General features: G+C 43.0%; 1 protein-coding gene across 4 annotated transcripts in view; it reads left to right on the top strand.

Annotated features, from left to right (window-relative positions):
- The window catches only part of LOC146681552 (vang-like protein 1), a 69731-nt gene extending 52752 nt beyond the window's left edge, over positions 1-16979 (top strand). For 3 of the 4 annotated variants that reach the window (XM_085447851.1, XM_085447853.1, XM_085447855.1), the window contains 5 exons: positions 382-557; positions 9532-9692; positions 13531-13678; positions 13771-14005; positions 14339-16979. In XM_085447851.1, coding sequence (XP_085303977.1) covers positions 382-557; positions 9532-9692; positions 13531-13678; positions 13771-14005; positions 14339-14599 — 981 coding nt within the window. In that variant the 3' untranslated portion in view covers positions 14600-16979. The remainder of the gene's footprint in view (positions 1-381; positions 558-9531; positions 9693-13530; positions 13679-13770; positions 14006-14338) is intronic. The other variant, XM_085447854.1, reaches the window with a different exon arrangement.
- Positions 16980-18010: the final 1031 nt, after the last annotated feature.

The following is an 18010-nucleotide window of genomic DNA, read 5'->3' as shown; positions in this document are numbered from 1 at the left end:
TCACATTCATTTTTAATGCCATCAGAAGCTCAACAAAGCCACAAACAGCTAAAACACAGATATTTGATTTCCCAGTGCTGTGTGTTTACTCTGTGAGCCATAATTTAAAATCCTTGTAAGTCCCTGATTGAGAATCCCTGTAGGAATACACACTTTCAAAGGACGGTGTTTCAGCCGTCCTTTGAAACGCTGCTAAATATTTATATGCTCTACATCTAGTCTCACATGTGTTTATGCCTGGAAGACTATTTTAGGCATAATCTGTGCTTGGAACTGTGTTGGGACATATTTACTATGCAGTTATTTTATTAGATTTGTGTTTACTTTACATATAAAGTAAATCGGTCACAAACGATTCCCAAAAATCCTAACTGTTGATAGGACGAGAACTACCAGGGTATCGTGCAGTACGCCGTGTCGCTTGTGGACGCTCTCCTCTTCATCCACTACCTGGCCATCGTCCTGCTGGAACTGCGGCAGCTTCAGCCGTGCTACTCCGTGTGCGTCACACGCTCCACAGATGGCGAGACAAGGCACTACAACCTGGGACAGCTCAGGTAAGGAGCACAGAGTGACTCAATTAAATGTAGACATTCTCTTCTTTTAGCATCGTCTTTGAATAAATTTGTGTTTTTCATGACGTTAGTTCGAGGGTAAAGCATTAACAGTGTGAGCAAGAGGGAGTGTTTGAGGTAGGTTTTTGAGGGAGTTCTTTCCAATAAAATGCACACATTGACATATTTGGCAGCCAGGCTTGCCTCTAGTGGCCATCAGGGGAACTGCAGTTTTGCAGTTCCATTTGCCTTTTGGTTTCATTTTTCTGGCCTACTTGTTCTCAGAGGGTTAAAATGAGATGTGACACTCTTTGCTATCGTAGCTTCCATGTCAATCGGACTGGAAAGAAAAGCATATTTACATCCAAATGTGGCTCAGCGAGCTTTCAAATGCTTTGCTGTTGCTGATGAGAACTAAAAAGTCAACAACTTTATAAGACTTAGTGACACTGTGTTAGCAACCAGGAGAGAGAGGAAGAGATCAAGGGGAGATGAATTTAGGGAAAACAAAAGACGTCCGTGTGGGCGAGATGAAGGCAGAGGAAAGGACAGAAACTGGGGCACCTCAAGTTAGAGAGGTGGGAAAATAAGAGGCTAATAGCTGCTTACTAGCACAGAGATGGGAGTAAGAAATTCATGTAGGAAAGTCAAGAAAGAGAAGAAGATGAATATTAAGGAGTCATTAACACATAGATAGTATAAATGATTATTATAAGGTAGAGCTGAAGAAAATGTAGAATGTATGAAAAAGGCACAAAGACAAAGTGCCTGATGTGGAGAGAAAACCATGCCAGAAGGAAAGAAAGGAGAGGGTGGGGAAGACTTCAGAGAGGAAACTCCTCAGAAAAGAGCTGCAGACACAGGGCGGAGTACATAGGAAAGCCCGGGAGACTGGAACAAGGAAAAATCTAAAGGAGGGACCAAAAAGGAGAATAGAGAACAAGGAACTAATAGTTAATGGAAAGGTTGTGCTGACGAATTGTAAAATGTTGTAAAGAAAGAAAGAAGGTGTGTGTGTGTGTGTGTGTGTGTGTGTGTGTGTGTGTGTGTGTGTGTGTGTGTGTGTGTGTGTGTGTGTGTGTAGGAAGGAACCGTCAAGACCAACCTTTTTATGACTTTATCGTCTCTGAGTAAAAACAGGAAGAGACCATTTTCAGCCAGACCCAGCAGCTCCCCCGTTGCTCTCTGCTATCAATACACAGCCCTTAGTCTGACATACCTTTTGCTTTTGGGTATCTAATAAAACCTGACGGATTTATGGATGGAGCTTTTTTTATGACCGGATAGGTGAAACACTATCTGTATACCGTATCTGCACTTATATTTTAAGGTTTATGTCTTCCTGCATTTTTGCCCATGGACTTCTATTTGCATATCCAGCCTCAAAATATTTAAAGATGTTTTTATTCATCAGCCAAAATGCACACTGAGACAGAAATAACTGCAGCAAGTCCATACATGAACGTGCAGTCAGTCTTGCATTAGCATTTTCAATTATGTTTATCTGGCTAACTCGCCGATTGCCACTAAATAACATCTGATCATATTCATGCAGGCGTCCAGTGCACCCGTTATAATTGTTACTCTGCTGTTTTATTTTACCTATTTACGCCTCTTGTCAACTCCACCACCAAAACTACTTCATGTCTTTTATTTTGGAATTACTGGTTTTGCTCAGATTTAATATTATTATATAGGGCTGTTCGATATAACGATATATACAGTGGGGCAAAAAAGTATTTAGTCAGCCACCGATTGTGCAAGTTCCCCCACTTAAAATGATGACAGAGGTCAGTAATTTGCACCAGAGGTACACTTCAACTGTGAGAGACAGAATGTGAAAAAAAAATCCATGAATCCACATGGTAGGATTTGTAAAGAATTTATTCATAAATTAGGGTGGGAAATAAGTATTTGGTCACCTCAAAGAAGGAAAATCTCTGGCTCTCACAGACCTGTAACGTCTTCTGTAAGAAGCTTTTCTGTCCCCCACTCGTTACCTGTATGAATGGCACCTGTTTGAACTCATCATCTGTATAAAAGACACCTGTCCACAGCCTCAAACAGTCAGACTCCAAACTCCGCCATGGCCAAGACCAAAGAGCTTTCGAAGGACACCAGGAAAAGTATTGTAGACCTGCACCAGACTGGGAAGAGTGAATCTACAATAGGCAAGCAGCTTGGTGTGAAAAAATCAACTGTGGGAGCAATCATCAGAAAATGGAAGACATACAAGACCACTGATAATCTCCCTCGATCTGGGGCTCCACGCAAGATCTCATCCCGTGGGGTCAAAATGATCATGAGAACGGTGAGCAAAGATCCCAGAACCACACGGGGGGACCTGGTGAATGACCTGCAGAGAGCTGGGACCAAAGTAACAAAGGTCACCATCAGTAACACACTACAACGGCAGGGAATCAAATCCCGCAGTGCCAGACGTGTTCCGCTGCTGAAGCCAGTGCATGTCCAGGCCCGTCTGAAGTTTGCCAGAGAGCACATGGATGAAACAGCAGAGGATTGGGAGAATGTCATGTGGTCAGATGAAACCAAAGTAGAACTTTTTGGTATAAACTCAACTCGTCGTGTTTGGAGGAAGACGAATACTGAGTTGCATCCCAAGAACACCATACCTACTGTGAAGCATGGGGGTGGAAACATCATGCTATGGGACTGTTTTTCTGCCAAGGGGACAGGACGACTGATCCGTGTTAAGGACAGAATGAATGGGGCCATGTATCGTGAGATTTTGAGCCAAAACCTCCTTCCATCAGTGAGAACTTTGAAGATGAAACGAGGCTGGGTCTTCCAACATGACAATGATCCAAAACACACCGCCCGGGCAACAAAGGAGTGGCTCCGTAAGAAGCATTTGAAAGTCCTGGAGTGGCCTAGCCAGTCTCCAGACCTCAACCCCATAGAAAATCTGTGGCGGGAGTTGAAAGTCCGTGTTGCTCGGCGACAGCCCCAAAACATCACTGCTCTCGAGAAGATCTGCATGGAGGAATGGGCCAAAATACCAGCTACTGTGTGTGCAAACCTGGTAAAGACCTATAGTAAACCTTTGACCTCTGTTATTGCCAACAAAGGTTATGTTACAAAGTATTGAGTTGTATTTTTGTTATTGACCAAATACTTATTTTCCACCCTGATTTACGAATAAATTCTTTACAAATCCTACCATGTGGATTCATGGATTTTTTTTTCACATTCTGTCTCTCACAGTTGAAGTGTACCTCTGGTGCAAATTACTGACCTCTGTCATCATTTTAGGTGGGGGAACTTGCACAATCGGTGGCTGACTAAATACTTTTTTGCCCCACTGTATCGGATGACGATATAAAAATGTCTATCGTTTGTTTCATGATGTCGCAAAATAAACTGTTTACGGCAATATTTTTTCATCGTTTTGATGGTCACTGTAGTGGCTATATAAATTTCTTAATGTTCTCTCTTTCTCTTATATTTTATATAACCACACGACTGATGGACAAGCGCCTGTTTTTATGCGTTGTGGTTGGCAACAACGACGGTAACAGCATCGCGTGTCCGCTTGTTTATGTTCCACATAAACCTTTCACAATAAAGCTCAAGATCCTGTTGAGACTTTTCAAAATAAACTGAATCACGTGAAAGAGCAGATTATTTATGGATGAGAATTAAAAAAGAGCCACTAGGTGCTAAAAAAATAAACCTTAGACTCAAACATTAGAACAGGCTTTTCACCGCAGCACGCTGTGTAATAAATGCTCACAAAGAAAACGGCGGCCGTTACAACTTATGTCTAAAAATGTATAGTTTCATACATCGGTTAAAACACTCGACTCCAGCTACATGACGCGCAGCTGGAAACACTTCCCGCAAGTCGAGCTGCCGGAGATTCACAGAATTTACAGAACGTGTTACATTTTTGTGATTTATATCGTTATCGGGACGATACAATTCTTATATCGGGATATGAGATTTTGGTCATATCGCACAGCCCTATTGCTCTAAGTGTTTAAGGGGTTATTTGTCCCAGGCGTTCATTGGCACCATTTTGGAGCATTGGTGCCATTGTTGACTAACAAATTGAAGAACTTTGCACTGAAACACTCCATCCACACATCTTCTACCATTTATCCAGATGTGGGTCGTAGGCACAGCAGTCTAAGTAGAAATGCCTAGAACCCCTTTCCCCAACCACCTCTTCCAGCCCTTCTGGGGGGACACCAAGGCATTTCCAGGCCAGCCGAAAGACACAATCTCCAGCATGCCCTGAGTCTGCCCTGAGGCCTCCATCCAGTTGGACATATCCAAATCGCCTCACTCAGGAGGCATCCTAATCAGATGCCCACACTACCTTAACTGGCTCATGTTGATGTGGAGGAGTAGCAGCTCTACTCTGAGCTGCACCCAAGTGACCTATCTCCTCACCCTATTTCTAAGGGAGCGCCGCCGCCACCACCTTTCAGAGGAAGCTCATTTCTGTCACTCATATCCACGATCTCATTCACTACCCACAGCTCGTGGACATACAGTAGATGAGGCTACACTAAAACTGAAAACTTTGGTACAGCATCCACATCACTGTCTGTCAAACATGGAGTAGCAAAGGGTGGCTACTTTCAGGAATCTACAATATAAGACATATTTAGAGTTATTTATTAATTTTGCTACATAATTCCATATATCTTGCTTCATATATTTGATGTCTTCAGTATGTATCTACATTGTAGAAAGTAGTAAAAATAAAGAAAAACCAGAGAAGCTGTGTCCAAACTTTTGACTGGTAGTGTATGTTCCTCCACACTACGTTTCTAACGTTAACCGTGTACCGTGTACATTAACCTCATGTTTTACCTGAATTGAGAAAGGATGTATAATGTAAATAGAATTGGTCCTAGCACAAAACCATTTTTTTGTTTGGAAAAGCAGGATGGAAATTTTTTAACTGTTTTTTGAACATTTCTGGCTCTTTTCAGACTTTTTAAAAAAAGTAATCAGTAAGCTAAAATGTGGGGAAAAAAGAAATAAAATTGCTAAGCATCAGCAGGAACAGGTCAGACAAGTTAAAGCGTTTATTGGTCTGAGCGGTGTGTTCGCCGGTTGCTTTGGGGGTGTCGTCCTTTTGTAAGCCTTGCCATTCATCCCTGCACGGCCGGCAGCAGGCCCAGCCTCGCTCTGTTGTCCGTCTGTGACTGTAAACACACAGCTAATTAGTGCTCCCTACAGACTGCAGCGTGGCATCTGGTCAGCCTGACGCGCACAGCCATACACAAACGGAGGCACGCCTGTGTGTGTGTGCATGGATAATTGCACCATATACATGCAAATGACAGATTTGTGCACACATTGCCTCAAACACGAGCAGCGTATCATACAGAGAATCCCAGACACACTAGTGGGTGTTATGTTTTCCCAGCCAACCTCTCGTGTATGTTCTCTATTAACAGGCGGTGGCTGGTGCTGCTCACATTCCTGCTTTTCTGGCATCCATCCTCAGCCTTATCATAATGAGGACCCTATCCTGGGCCCTCAGGCCCCGGTGGCTTGTTTCTGTCTGCCTTTGATGCCAATCTGAGGGCCAGAGGAGGTTTTTCTTTTTTTTTTTGCTTCGTTGTTTGACCGGATGAGTCGAATACAGAGTGCATTCCTTACCAAGTTGTTAAGAGAGGAGTGGTTTAAACACATTCACAGTTGGGGGGACTTCCCTCTTACCGAGCATTCCTGTGCATCAGAACAGTGATCAATCACCTCGCTCTCAGAGGATCTGGTTTATGATTGAACTGCAAAGTTTTAAGAGAAGGTTCTTTATTTCCTTCTCTGAGTTTGCATTCTCATTGCTCTGTGGGCCCAGTTGAGCTCCTCGGTTTGAATTGCTTTGTGTCATGTTTGCTCTGCTTAATAATTGAATGAACTTGGGAAGAAGCAGGGACTGACTCACTATTTACGTAAGTTACAGCTAAACAATGGTGCTGCCTAGTGTGAGTGCTTAATGCAGCACAGGGCTGTCTGGGTGTTATCACACTTTCTGCTGCCTCTTTGGCGAAAATGAGCGCCGACTCCACTCGTGCTAAAATAATCAATACCCTGTGATTTATTTGTTTTTCTGCAGCTGGAGATCCCATTAGAGATTATCTCCTAAAATCGTCAGAGTTTCTCTAAATGCGTATGTACACTTTCTTTTTGAAATATCAGTAAACAGTGTGTGAGCCTAACACCTGATTGTATAACTAGATAAAGAATTTTGTGTTAATTTGCTGTGTTTCTGGTCTTGAGGGCTTTTAGGCAACTCTCTGCTTCTTAGGGTCAGAAACATTCAAACAGAAATCAAGAACAAAGTGCTGTCTCACTTCCAAGTTATTGAAGTGGATGCAACAGGGTGCTAATCTCTGAGAATGATCACAGAGTCAATATTGATGCCATTATTTCTCGGTGATCTGGCAAATAAGTCCACCCATCTCATTCCCTAACTACCCTGCTGCGATCCGACAGTGCCGATCACTGCAACGCCGTGCCGCCGGGCAAAGAAATCATCAGACTGAAACTGCATGAATCCTATGCTAAATTTAGAGAATTAAGCTTGTTTGATTAGGAAATTGGCAAGACCACGCTTGTTTATTTTAAAGATCCTCCTGTTCAAGCATGTTGTACAACCTTTAGCTGTCATCTTAGCTCACTTAAACTTGTTTTGTTTTTCAAAGTCTCAATGAGATTAGTGGCAATGAAGGCAGCCCAAATAAAAAAGTCCAGCAAAAACACTGTCTCGAGATCTGTATCTTCACCGTGTTAGAGGACATAGTGCGAATGTGGTGTTTAGAGTCTTCTTCACTTTTCTCCAGTGTGTAACAAATCCTATGGATCGACATGAGGAGACATCCTCTGTCATTGAGAAGTATTTCTTAGAACTCTGCTTGCCTCTGGTGATGTTAGTGTGAGCTCACATACATGTGACTGTCATCAGATGGCAGAGCGGTAACAACGAATGACTTTTTAATGCTGCCTGGGTGATTTCCAGCTCTCTGTAATACGTCACATGACGCATTATTTAATGTAAGGTTTGCTTTAGAAGCAGGAATGTTAAAGGTCAGAAAAAGGATATAAGAGCTTTCATCAGTGAGTCTGTATTCATTTTGCCTCCTTTGGGATAATAGGAAGCGCATGCTGCAGACTAGCACGTGTTGTTGTTTGGGTTTATTAAGTTAGAAGAATGACACAGGACGGCTCACACAATGAATGAAAAGAGTCCAGTGTTGAGCTGTAAAGTCTTGTTATGTGCTAGTTAACAGCAGCATCTGCTGTCCTCCTTTCAGCCAAATGCAGGGTGTGAAACTGAGCCCATGATGTTGCTACAGAGTTGGTACAGTTGTTGAGACTAACTGTGAGTTAAAAGATATCATACGTAACATTTAGACTAATTAACATCTATGACAGAGTTATACTCATGATCATTCACACTCTTGTTGATACCTACACCAAAATCACTCGTTAACCTAGTGAGCATGTCTTTGGACCGAAAAGCCCCACAGGTACAGAGAGACATGCTAACTGTAAAACTATTGATGTGAAGCTATAATGTTTTGATATAAAACCTGCAAACCTTTTCCAATCAGCGATCACATTTTTGAACCGTGACACGAGAGTCGGTATTTATAGTCAGCTGATATTAGCATGACTGCTGTAAAGTATTGGTAAACGCAAGTAAGGCTGTAGTGTCGCTGCTTGAGTAAGTGTGTCGTTTTGGCGTGATTTACCTTTTTATTTGAAAGAGGAACCACAGAGGAACTATATTATTATCAAGCCAGTGATTTATGACCTTTATCGTGTGAAAGTACTTTACCTGTGTGCAGGACCTGGCATGCTTAGTGATCCATGGTATAAAGTATCAGGGTCTGGGTTATACACTTCGAGCTCACTTTGAGTCTCTGGCTTCTCTTTCATGCTCGTGACTCCTTCTGTCATCTTTGCGCCTCTTGTAACCTCAAACCTCACTTCCTTTTCTTGGTTGGCTCTTAAACACCTGTAAGGCAACCTTCACCCTGCAGCTCGTAGTGGCCCCCCGTCTGATGTTTGTGAACATGCAGTTATCACCTGCTGCTGCTCACCATGTACATGAACAATTATATAAAGGTATAAATGTGAATAGCACTCCACGTCTCTTCTAGCTCTAGCTCTCCTTTTTTCCACCTCATGATTTGTCTTTTCCTCCAGGCTATAAATCACCCTGCCTTTTCAAATCTTACGTTTGCCAGGACGAGCAGTGAAAATAAATTGCATTAATGAGACATCGAGGAGAAGCAGAAATCCGATTTTCTGTCGCAGTCTTCAGCTCTGACTAATGCATTAATGTAGTTCCAGAGGATTGCGGGTCATCCGGTGATGAAGATCTGTAAATGTTTTTGTCACTGGTTCTGTTCTCTGTGTTTATATCTTCACTTAAATCTCGTCAAGCACAGCAGATCCACCTCTACACTGTGCATTATCTTCTAGACGTGCTGATATTCTGTTCTCCAAGGTGGTTTTTTTGTGTGTCTTTAAGAATCATTTCCACTTAGTCATTAAGTATTACTGTCAGATCTTTTCATTTCAGTTGCTGCACTGTTCCACCTTTGTTCCATATCACTTCCGTCCCCTCGCTCTGTCTCTCTCTCCCTGTTTTATGTTGATGGTACTGTTAGTCTGAAGAAATGCTAGAAGGGTTTTTCTTCACTCGCAGAAAGTTTTCAAAGAAAGCCAGAAATGTCTGTTGGCTAGTGCTTCCTCCTGCTTTTTGCCTTCTGCCTTTTCGCTGTGTGTTTGTATTCAGCAGGAAGGCTTGTAGAATTACTACGGCTATTTTCTAGTCTTTGGTGTTAAACATCCCGTGGCTAATGTTCCTCACGTCCTGCTCTCAGACCTGAAGCTCTCATGCTGGCCCAAAGCTACCTGAATTCCAAACTCAAACATTTCCTGTGGCTTAAACTTCCCTTTGATTTTCCCATTTCTTCCTCTGCAGTATTCAGCGGGCAGCTCTGGCCATCATAGAGCACTACTACTGTGACTTTCCGGTTCATAACCCAGCGCTGCTTTCCGCCTCCAAGTCCCGCGCTGCCAAGCATCTGGCTGGCCTCAAGGTGTACAATGTGGATGGTGAGTTCCCAGCAGCCCCTGCTGAGGGTGAGTGGGATGCTTCATGTCTTCAGTGATTTTGGTTGTTCTTTGTGCTCTGGGGTGGTGGAGTCTCAGAGGTCTGCTTTTCCTTCCTTATACTGATCTGTTTGGGCAAACTGTGTGTTTTACTTATTACAACTATCTGTTCAACAAACTGATTATTGTTCAGTCTTTAAAATGCTCACAGACACTGAATATTTCCCTGTTTTCAGACTGACCCACAGCTCAGATCTTTTATCCTGTCTTCCTTCTCTCACCCCAACTAGTCGCAACAGATGGCCCCGCCCCTCCCTGAGCCTGGTTCTGCTGGAGATTTCTTCCTGTTAAAAGGGAGTTTTTCCTTCCCACTGTCGCCAAAGTGCTTGCTTATAGGGGGTCATATGATTGTTGGGTTTTTCTCTGTATGTATTATTGTAGGGTCTACCTTACAATATAAAGCGCCTTGAGGCAACTGATGTTGTGATTTGGCGCTGTATAAATAAAACTGACTATAAAAATTGAATTGAATTGAAATCTATAGATTTAAATAGGATTTTGACATTTAAGAATCAGTGACATTCGGTAAATGAGTGATTAGACACCAAAACTGTTTCTCAATTCTTGTTAGTTTAAATGATGTGGATTAGTTATCTCATATTCAGATTTGTAGTTTGACCACTGACCCTTTTTAAACAACATGTATTTGATATTTGAATTGCCATAATGCCTTTAAACTCCAAGGATTCATATTCGCGCGTTGCCTATTTTTGGGTCCAACATTTAAACGTAACATTTTTAGCTAAAAAAGACCCAAAAAAAGTCTCCAAATCTTCTCATTTGAAAACTTTAACAGCAAGTTTGTCTAATGTTTTGCTTAAAAAGAATCAGCCTCAACTGTGATCCAGTCTTCAGGGTCATGTTGATTGTCTGGTCACAATTTCCCACACTATATAATGAGATATGACTTGTTTTGTTTAATGACAGAGCAGCAAGAGTCAGACTGAGAAAACCAGCAAATGTCCAACGATTGGCAACATTGTTCCAGTTAATTAGGCTTATTCGCTTAAATGGTTCTGGTCTGTTTATGACAATTAAACTAAATATGGCTGTCTCTAATTATATTTAATATAATATCTGCCAATATTTTGCCCTCATTTCAATGTAATGTGACCACTTAACTGGCAGAATAAATACATCTTTAACACCATTACACAGAGGCCACATTGTTTTTGAGTTAACTGTTAGAAACTGCGTTTTTGTGTAGCAGTCGTTCGCTCCAAATGACATTTCAAGTCTCTGCAGGTCGAATCTCCTTAGCTGTGCTGGAATGTGCTAAAACATATAACTGCCTGGAAGGAAGAAAATTGATCTGCAGTCTTGGCATAATTAGAAAATTGACCAGTGTAGTATAAAGCACAGGTGATTTGTAGCTGATGTGTTACAACATGCAAAAAAAGTGTGGCTATCTATATCGCCCCGGGCGCACCTTCTGGAGCAGGTGGAGTGTTTTAAACTTGCTCTTCTCTCTGTGATTTTCCTCACACTGACGCTAACCCGTTAAGACATCTTTAAAGCTAAACTGAAAGCCTACCTGTTGGACAGTAAGTAAATGCAACACTGCCACCAATAAAAGTACCCTCACAGCCTGCTGGTGCTCGCTTTAAACAAAGATATTCCTTCAATGTACTTGAAATGAAAAGCCCCCACCTCCCCCACCCCACTTCCACCCACTCCTATTCTCTCTTTGCATGCCACAGGTTGATGAAAAAGTTCAGCGTTGTCCTTACAACAGCTGGCAGAATGCAACACAAACCCTCGATTAAATTATTGCAGTCCCTTAAGTGTACTCAAGCTTCACTTAAGTGCACTAACTCGACTCCCACCTCTCGGTTTGGTGTTTTATTTTCCTGCCATTTATTTCCCTCCTTTCTTCCTCCTCCTCTCAAATGTTCGTGGGAGGCGTTGACGGAGATGGCTGATAAATCAATAGCTATTACAACACCAGTATTCTCATTTCTCTCTCGAGCCTCATCCTCCTTCATTTTCCTCCCGCAGCAGCTGCTCGGGGACCCCTCCGTCGCTCTCATCGCTCTCTTGTCTTGAGCTTTTACTTCCTACTTCTTGCTTTCTGCGGCCACACTGCTACTGTAATAAATAATTCTGACTCAGGGACAGACGATAATCATTTCTTAATGAAAAACTGGTGAAGCTCTGAGCACAAAACAGCCGTAATACTCGATTAGACTGCGTCCAAATGGCTTCGGGTGAGCTTTGTGATTCCTGGAACAACATTTTAACTGTGTTGTTTAGTCAGCTCAAGTTTCTGTGACTGAACTACCAAATCAAAGAAGCGGAGTGAAATACAGTCACCGCTGTTACAGGTATTTCCTGTTGCAGTCATGAGTAATGGTGCCACTCTTTCAGGCAGCATTAAAAGTCTGATCTGCGTTTTGGATCGTCGTCCCACTTTCTTGTCTGATTGTATGACACATTCCTGAATCTGGAATATTCTCATTTCTGTACATGCAATGCTTCCTAATATCCATCGCCCCAGCGCTCCCCATTTCTTAACAGTTGGCGACAGTTCTGCTTCATCTACATGCAGCCTAACATTGCTCAGACTTTAAAGAAAAGCTCTTTTTAAGCACGGCTGTTAACAAGATTAGTATCATTTTCACTTGAAAAGTCCACACAGCATTTCATGTGTCCACAGGTACCTAAGCAGTTACACACAATGACACTGTGTGAATAGTACAGGTGGGACTCACCACACATGAGATTCATGATTTTCAACATTTTGTGATACGTACATCTGTTAATATTATTTCACTGATGTAGCTTTAAACTGTGAACTGGTTGTAAACAGGATGTACGATCATGTGGTGTGGCCTTATGACTTCACAGTGTCGGAGAATTCCCAAGTTTATTTGTAAATTTGTGGCTTTAATCTCACAAATCCTTCTCCTAAACTATGAACCCCACTGCTCGGCTCGGTTTGTATTTGTTTTTGTTTTTTTCCAGTATCAGTGCCCCTGAGAAACCATCATACTCCAGATTATTATTGTTCACACCAATGAATTTTCACATTTGAGAGATACAGTCTTGAACTATTGAAGACCCTCTAGACTACTTTTACTTCCACTCGACTTCTAACCGACACGTGTTTCTGTTGTAAGTGTGTCTCGTAGAGTTATTTGAAATCTTCCGTACAGAAAGCGCCACATGGCAAATTCCAAGTGCACCTTCCTTCCCCTGACATTTAGTGTAACGTTTCCCGCCCGTAAACCTCATGTCAGTGCAGTGATGCCAGGAGCAGAGTTGGGAGGGGGGGTCCATGAATTATTCTGTTCATGCTCGATCCCTGCCCCGCATTAATAATTCGCCAGCGCTGCCATCTTTTAACCTGCATTAACATCAGGCGGGGTTCATCAGCCGCCTCCAATTTCTAATTCTAAAAATGTAAACTTTTGAAGTTGCCCGAGACCCTCATTTAATTGCACTCCCTGTACCTCCTGAAGGCAGAGTAATGGAAGTGTTTGCATATCAATGGCCCGTACATGGGGGAAGGAATGTGTTTTGGATTTTCCACTGATGACATCGCTCGGAACAATAAAAAATTCAGACTTTGTGCGGCTCTTCTTGTCAGCTTCTGGGGTTTTAAGTGTTGCAGGTGATAAAAGGAAATGGACTGAGGTTTATGTGCATTAATAATCTCCCCCCTTCACTCTAACAGCAGCTTGTTCTCTCACATTGCACTCTGTGTCATCACCAAAGATTTCTTTCTTCCTTCACCGGCCGCTACCACCTGTGAACACTCTCATACATGCGTTTAACCCTTCCCGTCAATCTGATTTTGCCGCGGCAGGTCCCGGAAACAACGCAGCAGCGGGAATCGCCCATTCTCAGTCCAGAGCGATGATCGCAGCTGCCGCCCGCCGCAGAGACACCAGCCACAACGAGCTGTACTACGAAGAGGCCGAGCACGAGAGGCGCGTCCGCAAACGCAGAGCACGGTGAGTCGGTCAGATCAAAACGCGTTTCAAGCAGTAAAACACAAAAGCCTGCTGTTATTGAAACTGCTGTTGTTTGCTGTTTCCCCTCCCAGGCTGGTGGTGGCAGTAGAGGAAGCGTTTACACACATTAAGCGCATGCAGGAGGAAGAGCAGAAAAAAGCACCTGGGGATGTTATGGACCCTCGAGAAGCAGCACAAGCCATCTTCCCATCCATGGCTCGGGCTCTGCAGAAGTACCTGAGGACCACCAAGCAACAGCACTGCCACAGCATGGAGAGCATCCAGCAACACCTGGCCTTCTGCATCACCAACAACATGACGCCCAAGGTCAGTCCTGTGACCTCTACACACGGCATTCGGCCTTTCTTTGGGGGTCATTTCAGTGAATTATATTTATATAGTGTCAAATAAGGTAACGAACCTACAAGGAAAACAGAGAGAAAAACCCCAACAATCATATGACACACTACGACCAAGCAAAAGTGGGAAGGAAAAGCTCAATTTTAACAGGAAGAAACCTCCAGCAAAACCAAGCTCAGGGAGGGGCCATCTGATAAAGACAGGACACAACATGCTGTGGAAGAAGGCCAGAGATTAATAATAACTAATATTTAAATGCATTTTTATAATATAATGGTTTCATACTTCCTTCTTTTCCAGGCGTTCCTTGAGAGCTACCTGACTCCAGGTCCAACCGTTCAGTACAGCCGGGACTTCTGGCGAGCCCGTCAGTGGACGCTGATCAGCGAGGCGTCAGTCACCAGCGGCCTGAAAGACGGCACCATCTTCCTGCTCAAATGTGTGGACTTTAGCCTGGTGGTGACATCCAAGAAGATCCCCTACATCCAGATGTCCGAGGAGTACATCGATCCCAAATCACACAAGTTTGTCCTGCGGCTACAGTCGGAAACATCTGTGTAGGACGCCAGATGTTTTATTTTTATTTCACACCCTGTTGCTCTCCAATATTTTCATTTTGGGTTTTGCAGTTTTCAATTTTTACTTTTTTAAAAATATATTATATATGAATCTAGCTATCGCACACGTTTGAATATATTGATCTTTTATTGTTGATAAAATCGAAAAAAGAAGAGTTGCAGCAGGATTTTTGCTCACTGGATTCTGGACGCGGTTGAGTGCACATGCTGTGTGTGTGTGTGTGTGTGTGTGTGTGTGTGTGTGTGTGTGTGTGTGTGTGTGTGTGTGTGCGTGCGCGTGTGTGTGTGATGTAATTTTGTGTCAAAACAATCACCCCTTCAAACAAGATGGGAACAAGTAGCATTTAAAGGTTGACATCTCCACAGAGAGCAGTTTTTGTGTTGGATTTCCATGAGACGGACAGAGTAACAGGAGGAAAGTGTGTTGTTTTGTTGTTTTGTGTACACTTGGAAGTATTTGAATATTTTTGGACACCAAAAAAAATAAATGGACTTATATATACAAGAATGAAACAACTTCAGTTTCAGCATTAAATGCACATTCACATGACGGTGGGAATGATCTCAGTCTGCACATAAAGGAAGAGGCACGCCTCCTCAACACTTTTTCCTGACAGCTGAGACGTCACACTCCACCGTGTCCATCCTGTGGCGTGCGGCCCACGCCCTTGAGCGCTAATTTTAGCAGCCAAAGTTGGGACTCTTTGAGTTGTTTTCAGTTCCTCTCCAGGTGCAACGGAGCACAAATCTGAAACCTTTCCACTCCAGTCAGGAGCGACGCAAGCGTGCCGTGTTTGAACACCAGGGTGAACTTGGCATGAACCGGATAATAGGAGACGCACTGAGATGGACACGTGCCCAAAAACATTTGCCCTGCCTCAGCGGTTCGGTAACCTTCTCAGGGCTTTCATGTCGCCCACATCTGCCTGACGTGATGGAAGGGGAAGGCAGCGGGAAAGAGAGACCCAGCCATCATGTTGGAATTAAAAAGTACTACTGATTTCTCCAGACTTTGGGTTACAAAGCAGATGTATTCATTGTGTGTACATTCTCCTTTAGACCTCAGTCTTCAAATAATGGTTGAAGTTACAGGTAACACCTCTCCCACCTGGCGTGAGGTGGGCGTTAAGTTACCATTGTGTCCATTTTCACAGCACTGACCCTCCTTTTTCTAAACTACTGTCTGCAAACACTCCACGTTTCCTTTGTTTTGTTTGGGTTTTGACATATGTATGCACACGTGGTGCAAGTATGCACCTTTTACCTTTAACTTACCCCTGCTGCAATGCTTTTAATTTGAAAATTCAAGAGAAAATGTTAAATTTTCTTCCTCTGTAGTGAAGTGAAAACAGACATTAATGCTTAATTTGCAAGATGAGCAACTAAACAACTGGCTTAAACAAACAGCAACATGTAAAGTCTGATTTCATCTTTCAGGGCTCACAGGGTTTCATTATGTATGATGATAAATCACCAGAGTCTTTATCAGCAGTGAGAGCTGCGGCAGCAGGGCGGAACCTCCTTCCCAACTGGACTGTCTGGTTTTCCTTTACTGCCTCGTCTCACCCCTGTTGTCTGACAATTCCCTCGAGGTCAGTCCTTTCATGGAAGGCTCAGAAGGGATTCTCTCGCCTGCTGAATGGGTTTACACCGGCAGGCCAGAAAAATACAGTTAAATGAAGTTAAAATGACACGTGTCTGTTCCTCTGTTACTGTCGAAACTGATAATACTGATCTGGTAAAATCACCAAAGAGAGGGGGAGAAAAAGAAGAGTCGCACTGAGCACGCTCAAGAAGACATGCAAGCAGTATAGCTTTGCCTGAGAGCAAGGTTGTCCCCTACTGCCCCCTGGTGATGCAACACAGCATTGTCACTGCATCTTTTCAGACAAAAAGAAAAAAAACTACTGGTAATTTTATACTATAATTATTTCACTGTAAACAAAATGTTAAAACACCTGCAAAAAAGTCAGATACGTGCTGTTTTCTGTGTGACACGTCCACAGCAAATCTTTTTTCTTTTCTTTTTTTAAATTTTAAACACGTGTCATTGGTCAGATTTTGTACCAACTAACTAAACTTTGTATGATCCTGATGTGATGGTGCCTCCTGTTTTTAAACTGTATCTATTTATGTAAGCGTGTGTGTGTTTGTGTGTGTGCCATTCCAGTTCACACAACCAGCCCCAACCCGACCCCCTCCTCCACCATCTGTCACACTGCTGCCAAGTTACAGTCCTCTGTCATGGATTGGTTTCTGATGGGCGGTTTTCTGATAATGAACGTGACGTTGCAATGTAAGATGTGTTTCGATCTCACAGCGTTAGCGTTTGTAGAAAAAAATAAATCATTTTTATGAACATTTGTAAAGCTGCTGAGTACTGGGCTGCTCTTTTTACTTCCAGGATTACCTTAAGTGTTTGTGACGTGTCGAGGTAACCCAGGATTACGCCATCACAGTTCACACTCACTCTAACTTTTTTTTTTGTTAGATTTTTCCAGCAAACACATCACAGCCTGCTGTCCAACTCTACACCATGGCGATCCATTTTTAAATGTTCCCAGTTGTAGTCTTTTTTCCTTTCTTATCTCCATTTCTCACAAACTAACAAGTCTTCTGTTCACATCATCGCTATCTCCATATGCACTCGTTCGATGCCCTGGCTGTATGCTCGCTAACACTCTATTCTGTCGTTGCAAATTAAGCGGCCGGTCGTGCTTAGTGACACGCCTGAGCAAAATATCATCTTTTTTGGCCATATTTTGGTGGCTTTTTGTTGTTATGGAGCTCAGCGGTAATTGGCTTGCCGTCAGCCTGTCAGAGCGGCGCAGCCGGCCCTTGTGGGTAAATGAATGTCAATGTCGCTGTCCAGTGCTGAAAACGAACAACCTCATCCCTCCGTGAGCCCCGGGTGCAAGGCCGCCTGTCGGAACTCATCTGTCCTTGGCTTAATCCCCCTCCCGTACCCACCTGCTCCATTGCAGAACCTGGGTGAGAAGGAAGAGACATTGGTAGAGAGGAAAATGAGGAGCATTTGCATCTAAATGGAATGTTTTCTTCCCTTCATTTCTCTCGCTCTCACTTTTGTGTAATGGCTTGGTTATGTGTAGATGGAGACATGAGAGTAAATCCCCTCTTACGTCTTGTAGCTTTGATTTTGAACAGAAATCTGCACCTTAATTCATCTTACTCCTGTCTTTTCTTTGTTCTTTGCTGTTTTTATTGAACCTTAGTCAGTGTGATTTTGTAATTCCTCCTCTCCTGGGAGAAAGGAGAGAAATCCATCTTGTCCTTCATTTGGTCAGTCTTCACGTAAAACCCCATCACATCTGATATTCACAGCGACTTTGTCACCATAAAGCACTCGCACAGCATCCAACACTTACACCAATAC

This window comes from Copadichromis virginalis, linkage group LG23, assembly GCF_057382275.1.
Source record: "Copadichromis virginalis isolate Kocher_CV1m ecotype Utaka linkage group LG23, C_Virginalis_male_GT1.1, whole genome shotgun sequence".
Taxonomy (NCBI): domain Eukaryota; kingdom Metazoa; phylum Chordata; class Actinopteri; order Cichliformes; family Cichlidae; genus Copadichromis; species Copadichromis virginalis.
This window is presented reverse-complemented; position numbering and strand designations above follow the sequence as displayed.